The following is an 8149-nucleotide window of genomic DNA, read 5'->3' as shown; positions in this document are numbered from 1 at the left end:
AAGCGCGTCAGGGATTGTTATTAAGTGTCGTATTTTATTAGTTATGCCCCATTTATTCGATAAAATTTTCAATTCTCACACAATTAACTTGATTTTTAAGCAGTTTTTTTCATTTTTCTCAGTAAATATTAAACTTAAAGAAAAATCCTGATGCGCTATTTTGGTACATATTGTGCTTAACCTGTGGCGACAATTTTTCTTCCTCACTCTTTGTGGTAATTTAGAAATATCAAAAATACCATTTTTACATAAAAATTCAAAATTTGTGTGGTAACATAATTAGGTGCTGGAAATTTCATGAAATTTTTTGGCTCGAGCATAGAGATATATCTCCTCTATAAATAAAACGTGTAATTGATTAGATTCATTCGTCAATAACCGTTTAATCTCCATTAGAGCAATACCCGTGCAAAAGGTTGAGACTGCAGAGATGCCAACACATATTTGAAGCAATCTGTAGTTTCTGGCCATCAAATTAGTAGTTCGAGGGTCATGTAGTGACCGGAGTTTGCTAGCGGGGTCCGGCATGGCCCCCGGGAAAAATTTTGATTCTGAGATGCAATTTCCTGCATTCTGAGGGTCAATAATGACAATAAATTGACAAAAAATGACAAACAAACATTTTTTTTCGATCACATTGAAATTCGTAGTTTGATACAAACTGGTCGGAGTGGTGCAAAAGGAATAGAAATTCGTATAAAATACGGATAAATCGTAGTGGTTGGCATCTCTGTGAGAGTATCCTTAAGCCCATCCCATAGGAGACAATACACAACAATAGAACAGCAACCAAAATAAGCATGTTTCACTTTTTTTATTACTGCCAGCAAGATAAAAGTTCATCCAACACACAACTATGCCATCACTGTAAAATGACATTGTTGGTCGTATCTTTATTTTCCTGCCCTACAGATGGCGCTGTTCACCGCTTGGACTTGAAGTACTCGTTCAGGACGTCGTGGGCTTGCGTCTCCTTTCCGTAGTCCTGCGTGAACGTGCAAATAAAAACAAAGCTCATTAGCTTCATATACACGCTTAACATTACAACACACTTGCATTAGCAGTCACTTCTTTTGTGCCCCAAACTCGCCCCACGAATTCACCGGTGGATTGACGATGCAAAATTTGTAGCATAGAGAGGCGCATGCGCACGCACATATATATTACTATTATTAGGAGTAGATAAGAGGAAGACAAGTAGAGAGATAAGATACAGAGAGGAGAACGATAAGGAGTTAGGCACAGTTACTACATCCCGTCTCTGCACAGCGGTAGGCTTAAATACAACTTTGGGCAAATTTTGCACCTAGCTCGTGTGCATCGTGGGTCTTACGAAACGCCAGCACACCAGCAAAGATAACGACGATTCACACACACGACGACGGACAAGGCCAACATTAGTTTACTCTGCCGATTCTCAGACTTGTGTTGGTCACTGCAATCGTCATCTGCTTCGGATGAGGGAGCATGGTTTGTCATCACAGTAATCGGCAATTCGAAAGTGTGCGAAAGGAAACAAATTCGACGTGTGTAACGTCTGGCCACCTTTTCAGCAACGTTTTGTGTGCTGCATGAAGCGACCCAACGGTTCGGACGTACGCTAGGACGTATCGCTTCCCCGCTCAACGCATTAAAGGCACACGTGTGTAATTTTTTTTTTTAAAGTTTTCGTCAACACGCAAGACTTTGACAGGTCACAGATGGGTAACCGTAAGGACAACAGCAAACAAGAAACCAGCGATGGGGGGACGGACGCGCTCCGCTGCGATACGCACCTTCACGACGACACAACTGCATCCGACGATCTTTCTCGCTTTGCCTTCCTTGTCAATTTTGCACAGGCCTGCCCACTCGCCTAGCTTCTTGTTGTCGTCGACCTACGGGGAAGGAAGAATAACACTGTCTCAGAGACCTACGACGCAACAGGGACGGGAGAATACGGGTAGCTCACGATCCGATACAGATTGCGATGCAGCATTTACGATACGATACGAATAACAGCTCTCTCAGAATATACAAATCCTCACAAGTTCTCAGAACAGGTCTGTGAGATATATCATCACCGAGAGTTTAGGTAACGTCGAAAAACTGTTCTCATCAAGTACTGTCGTCAGAAACAGCATAACTACTCATGCCAATCACAACTCTCTCTAAAAGTAAAACACTTCGCATTCAAACATTACAACATTGTAGACTTATGTCACAACTGCTTATGTACAGTGTTTTTGACAATGGGATCCAGCACTACAAGGAGAACGATTGGAGGTCAGGCCCATAAAAATCTGTACAAACACGCCGACAAAATACTGGTAAAAACAAAACAACTTTATTCAAACTGCCAGCAAATAGAGCTCTGTGACCACTCCTACTCACAATGATCCTCAGCTAATTAGCTGACGGGACACATGCAAAGGTGACTTAGACATCCGATTACAACTTCCAAGGGCAGAATGTCTAACCTTGACCTTCACACGCAGTGGCGACAGCCTCACCTTAATCAGATTGATGTTGTGCTCAGCGCAGAGGGCCTCTACCAACTTCACGTACATCTGTTCATCACAGTTGTTGGCCAAGACACAGAGCAGAGCCTGTCTCCTACATAAACACAAACACATGCTTAGAAACGTACAGTATAGTCTTATTATTATTTTTATTATTAAATCTTTATTGCGTGTAATTCAAATACAAATACATGTACGGAAGACGGTCTTTTTTAAGTCATATTAATAGCAATAATAGTAGTATTGGTACCAGCAGTTCAAATTAGCATTACAAAGGAAAGCACCAGCAATGGTTCAGACAGACTGTGCATGTGCAAACTACAAGCCATCACTGTTAAAAACATTTTTAAATTTATTCACTTCAAATTAACATTTAAGATTAAAAGAAAATATAAAACCTCGTACGCGCAATTAACAATGCCAAATTGAACAGAAAAACCAATTAACAGAATGTCGGGTAACGATCAGAGATGCCGTTGGCAATCGCAAAGGTAAACGCAAGCGCTAGTCTCTACCTTCTGATTTCTCAGCACCGGCACCTACTTGTCGAGAGCCTTGCAGGCCTCGTGCAGCCCGCGCGCGAGTCCGTCGTGAATCAGGGCGGTTTTCAGCACCTCCTGCAAGGCTGTGTTAATGTCCATGACACCACCGGCTGCAGCTGCAGCTGGGGCCACTGGAACGTCTTCTCTGCAACGGACAGACATCGTGTTTCTTTCAGCACAATTATCATAGATATTAAAGCGAGTATTGCGAGAATTTTCCAGTGTTTCCCCCCACTTTCATGATACCTACCGTTATTGCTTGAGTAACAGCAATTGTCTAGAGTAACAATAAAATGTCTTGAAACTTTCGTATTCACCGAAAACTGCCAGTTTCGAACTAATCGTTTTTGTAAACATTCGTTTTCTGTCATCTTGAACTAATAGGAAGTATGGATTAGCTTGTGGTGCCACCGCTTATCTGCCATACCCACAGTGCAGGCACGCACTTGTTTTCAATTCATCACCGACACAAATACAAGTTTACCAATTCTGCCATTAGGCATTGTCGCGACACGATAAAATGCATTGCTGTTACGATGTGTTCATATCCAATTTTCTATGCTATAACTGCATAAAATCTTAGTATTTTTAATGTTGGTGTAATCAGTGATATTCTCGCTGTCAGGTGAGACTATATTCAGCTATGTTTAGTTTTTCTGAGCAAAAATCTCGCAAGTCATTTTAATGGGCTATTAGTATTAATTACGTACCAGTGATAACCTGCTGGGTTACTTTAAAACGTTTCAATACATGGAAACAAAATGGAGACAGCATGCTCATTCATATTCAGTCTACCTCTAAAAACCTGCTCCCATAAATTTAACGACGTGGATATTCGTCCGAGCATCGGACACCTGTTCGTATGCGCTATTCGTTCGAGCAGTTGTCGTGCATGCGCTGTTCATGTTGTTGCGAGTGGTTACAAACCATAGATTAATTTGGTAGGGTAAAGGAGCCAAATGTCGGACACATTCGGGCATAAATGCGTGTATCTTACACCTGACAGCTTTTGTAAGGCTGCAGGAATACGAAAAATGACTTCCAATCACGTGAGGCTAAACTCGGACACGTGGAGGGTAAAGTCGGACACGTAGGAGTGTAAAGTCGGACACTATTGAGTTTTTTTTTTTAAATTGCCAAATAATGTTTTTATATAAAATGTTTACAAATCTTACTTATATAATTTACAAAATGTACAAACATATAATTAACACGTTATTGAGTAATATATTTAGGTACTTAAGCGACCATGACATGTGCTCGTCCTCAGTCGTTCCTCAGATTTTGCAGGCATGACATCGTTCAGAAAAATTCCAAGGTATTCAAGGTAAAAACAAGCATTTTTTAGGCTAATAGTTTACATTTGTCTACTTTCAAAAGCATATTTAACCCTAGATATTCAATCTAGTAGTTATAAAAACATTACTCGCGTAAGTCAATATTTAAACATTCACAAAGGAGGTGGAATAAAAATCACAAGCAATCTAGCTTGCTGTTTCTATTATAATTGCGATTGATCTTATCATCTTATCTCATTCACCACGAATAATAGGGCCTACAACAATTAATCATTTACACTTTATGAATTAATTACAGTTTTCTTAATATTTGTTATTAATTATTATTTTTTGTCATTTCTCTTTCAGTTACACAACTTTAAACGGGGCTGCAGACAAGACGCAACTCAACTTCATTTTGCAAATTCAGGGTAAACAATCATCAAGCAATCAAATCATCAATTAATTCATCATCAATCAATCAAACCATCAATTAATTCATCATCAATCAGAAATCAAATAATCAATCATCAATTCATCACGTGTGTATGTGTATGTACGACCTGTGTACACATATGTACTAGGCCTACAATTCGCCACCACGAATAATAGGGCCTACAATTAATCATTTACACTTTATAAATTAATTACAGTTTTCTTAATATGTCATTAGTATTATTAATTATTATTTTGTTGTTGTTTCTCTTTCAGTTACACAACTTTAAATGTGGCTGCAGACAAGACGCAACTCAACTTCATTTTGCAAATTCACGGTAAACAATCAATCAATTCATCATCAAGCAATCAAATCATCAATGCATCATCAGTCAATCAAATCATCAATCAATCAAATCATCAATGCATCATCAATCAATCAAACATTTCAGAGACAAAGGTGGCAAATGAAGCTGGAGTCTGCATCAAAAATGACGACAAAGGGTATGCAACCAGTGTGGAGCCATTTTTCACACCTCTCACACTGCACCCACTCCATTCCACCCTCATCATCATGCCACGAGGTCAAGCACACAACGCACTCGTCATCTACTGTTGATTTTACAGCATTACCTTTTTTGCTTTTTCCAACGTCTTCTTTGCTTTATCATCTGCTTGTTTTGCCTTTTTTATTTCTCTCTCGCGTTTTCTTGTTTCCTTCGCTTCTATAATTTGGGTTTTCTCCTCCTCTGACGCAATTTTTTTCGCTATGTATTCGTTACCAGTTAAGAATCAATCGGTGGGATGTAATTTGCCTTTTCATTTTTCTAGGGTTATTATCTAGGGTTGTGCTTGTCGATGGTTGTGCGAATATTGATTCGACACTGTCGTCCCAAGATGGAATGGGACCGACAGCTTCCACAACGTCGACAAGCTGCGGCGATGGTGTAGCAGCAGCAGCAGCAGCTTCTTTTAAGCTCCTCCAACACGAATATAGTTGGTCGTATGTTTCTGGCATGTCGTACTCATTTTCAAGCCTGTTGTTGAACGTGTCTACTTGCTCTTTGCTCAAGGTGTTTTCGAGCACTTGAGGAGCAGCCAGCTCTGCGGATATTATTGTAGCTGCAGCTGCTTGTCTTTCCTCTGTAGGGGTGCCTCCAATGCCTACCTCCTCTGAAAGGGTGCTGTTGGATCGTGGAATGGTGCTGGCAGGTCGTACGGCATGAATGCTGCTTCGGGGATCGCGCTTGGACTGAATGGATATAATCCTGTTGCGCGGAACCCGTTTGCTATAGCGAGTGGCGCTATATTTTGTAGCCAACTGCCTCTAAAAAGGGAGGGCCAAACCCACTTGCTGATCATCTTGTCCGGATTTTCCCTGATAAATTTTGTGCATACTGCATTATAGTTTTGTTTTAGGGGGCCAAAGAATGATCTGTCGAGAGGCTGCAGGAAGTGAGTAGTGTGCGCAGGCAAGGCTAGCAGGTGGACATCCATTTTCTCTGGCTAGCTGGATAAAGTCCAGAGTGACGTGACTGCTGTGGCCATCCACGACTAGCAGGAGAGGCCGCTCCTTCCTGGCGTTGGGGAGGAAGACCGACTGCAGCCAGTCCTTGCCGAGCACGTCCTCCATCCATGCTTTTTTTTGGTACGACCACAGCGTCCCTGGCGGCCCGGACGCCGTGTCGTAGCCCTGCAGTGCCTTGCTTGTTTTTCTCTTAACAACAACAGCTGGCGGAATCGCTTCACCAGCTGCGTTGATTGCAGCCATAACCGTTACATTCTGCTTGCTGTTACTAACCCTGCTCTGTACTACTTTTGCCCCCATTGCTGCTATTATTTTGGATGGTTGGTGCTCAAAGTTGATGCCAGTCTCGTCGCAGTTGTACATTTGTTGTGAGGGGGGGGGGGTTTATGTCTAGCTTTTCTAAAATTTCTCCGAGGTCTGTAAAGTGTTTCGATGTTATCGTGCAGTTTAGCATTCTTGCTCTCACTGTTGTCAGCTTTTCGGGTTTTCTGAGAGAGATGTCCTGATGACGTGATTTGAAGCCTTTCCACCAGTCTTTCCCCAGGCTTCCTGATTTACTCTTGATTGGAATTTCCATCCTAGTACACAGTTGTGTTGCCTTGTCCAAAAACGTTTTTCGCGAATATCCAAATCCGGAGGCAGCACATTTTTTCGCATTAGGGACTACGTCAATTTCTATTTTGAGGGGGATAGTTGGCGTACAACCCATTTTAGATTTTCCCTTAATTTTCCCTGTGACTGTCACCAAGAGTCGATTTCGGTACGTTATAAAATTTTGCTGCTTCTCTCGTCGACATTCTTTTCTGCTTGACAGCAAGCACGGCCGAACTCATATCGGCATCTTGCCATTTAGCTAGTTTGCGGCACCGAGGCATGAGGAGAGGTCGTTGATGGAAATAGAACACGCTAAAAAAGAAGGAAACATTAGTAGGATTGGATGGATTGACAGTGGTATCGATGTTACGGTGTACATATAAGCCTCGTTTACACGACGAAATTTAACTCGAGTTAAGTGTTTATACGGGGCTACATAATCGCTAGATAATAGCTATGTAGACGCTACATAATCGCTAACTCGAGTTAAATTTCGTTGTGTAGACAAGGCTGTAGGCAGGAGATAATGTGCGCGGGGTTGGGAACCATTGTGTACTAGGGCAGTGTTTACAATGTAAAAATAAAGTTTGTATTAGAGGTGGGACGCAGGGGAGAGGGAGACTGTGTATATACTGCACCTTTACTTTTTTACAAAATTCAGATTCAACGCAGTATTTAATTTAAAATTTAACTCGTTTAAAATTTAATTATGCACAATTAATATGTTAAAATTTTGTTTTATTGTAAAATTAAAAAGTGTTGCCTCTAGGAGAGTTGACATTATGATTCTACTGTCTGTCCGACTTTAGACTCAAGACAAATTTTGGAGGACGGGTAAGGTCGGACAGCATAAATCATGTGATAATTTCATGTAATGGAAGTATTTTTTTGTAAACTTATGTAAAAAGGCATCCTGACATGTTCATTCATGTTAAAAACACACATAGTCATGAATACTTGTGTTATTAAACAAGAAACACAACGATTTACCCACCCGAAATTTTCTGCTACACACCGACGTAATTTCAGGTGGGCATGTTTCCATGAACCAGACTTCAGTGTACGTCACGCACGAACTCCGCTATCTCCGAAGTTGAATGCATGTACGCATACACCCTGCTGATGGTGCTGGTGGTTGCGCATGCATCAGACTTTCCGTATATCAAAAAATGATGCAAAAACCCTAACACTAACCCGAACCCTACCACCAACTATAAATCGACTTGGATCGACTTATATACTATCTATAGTATCCCAAACACTATCTATGGT

At 41.1% G+C, this 8149-nt stretch overlaps 3 protein-coding genes across 3 annotated transcripts; 1 reads left to right on the top strand and 2 right to left on the bottom strand.

The window, feature by feature from the left end:
• Nucleotides 1-799: 799 nt before the first annotated feature.
• Nucleotides 800-3205, bottom strand: LOC106807508 (40S ribosomal protein S12-like). Its single transcript, XM_014809850.1, has 4 exons — nt 3045-3205; nt 2493-2595; nt 1776-1877; nt 800-985 (listed from the first exon to the last, which is right to left on the bottom strand). The coding sequence occupies exons 1-4, from the start codon at nt 3203-3205 to the stop codon at nt 923-925; spliced, it is 429 nt and encodes a 142-aa protein (XP_014665336.1). The 3' UTR covers nt 800-922.
• Nucleotides 3206-4065: 860 nt separating this feature from the next.
• LOC106807507 lies at nt 4066-5377 on the top strand. Its single transcript, XM_014809849.1, has 3 exons — nt 4066-4370; nt 4690-4751; nt 5032-5377. The coding sequence occupies exons 1-3, from the start codon at nt 4293-4295 to the stop codon at nt 5372-5374; spliced, it is 483 nt and encodes a 160-aa protein (XP_014665335.1). The 5' UTR covers nt 4066-4292; the 3' UTR covers nt 5375-5377.
• On the bottom strand, nt 4668-7575 carry LOC106807509. The gene has a single exon (XM_014809851.1). The coding sequence runs from the start codon at nt 6250-6252 to the stop codon at nt 5920-5922; it is 333 nt and encodes a 110-aa protein (XP_014665337.1). The 5' UTR covers nt 6253-7575; the 3' UTR covers nt 4668-5919.
• Nucleotides 7576-8149: the final 574 nt, after the last annotated feature.

Source organism: Priapulus caudatus, unplaced genomic scaffold (assembly GCF_000485595.1).
Source record: "Priapulus caudatus unplaced genomic scaffold, Priapulus_caudatus-5.0.1 Scaffold219, whole genome shotgun sequence".
Lineage (NCBI taxonomy): Eukaryota > Metazoa > Priapulida > Priapulimorpha > Priapulimorphida > Priapulidae > Priapulus > Priapulus caudatus.
Note: the sequence above shows the minus strand (reverse complement) of the source record. Positions and strands in the feature narration are given on the sequence as shown.

Coding starts and splice junctions, on each gene's coding strand:
- LOC106807508 (XM_014809850.1), bottom strand. CDS start 3,205: ATGTCTGTCCGTTGCAGAGAAGACGTTCCAGTGGCCCCAGCTGCAGCT. Junction 1,878..2,492: donor ACAACATCAATCTGATTAAG/GTGAGGCTGTCG, acceptor CCTTCCCCGTAG/GTCGACGACAACAAGAAGCT. Junction 986..1,775: donor GCAGTTGTGTCGTCGTGAAG/GTGCGTATCGCA, acceptor ACGTTCACGCAG/GACTACGGAAAGGAGACGCA.
- LOC106807509 (XM_014809851.1), bottom strand. CDS start 6,252: ATGGATGTCCACCTGCTAGCCTTGCCTGCGCACACTACTCACTTCCTG.
- LOC106807507 (XM_014809849.1), top strand. CDS start 4,293: ATGACATGTGCTCGTCCTCAGTCGTTCCTCAGATTTTGCAGGCATGAC. Junction 4,371..4,689: donor AAAATTCCAAGGTATTCAAG/GTAAAAACAAGC, acceptor TTTCTCTTTCAG/TTACACAACTTTAAACGGGG. Junction 4,752..5,031: donor CTTCATTTTGCAAATTCAGG/GTAAACAATCAT, acceptor TTTCTCTTTCAG/TTACACAACTTTAAATGTGG.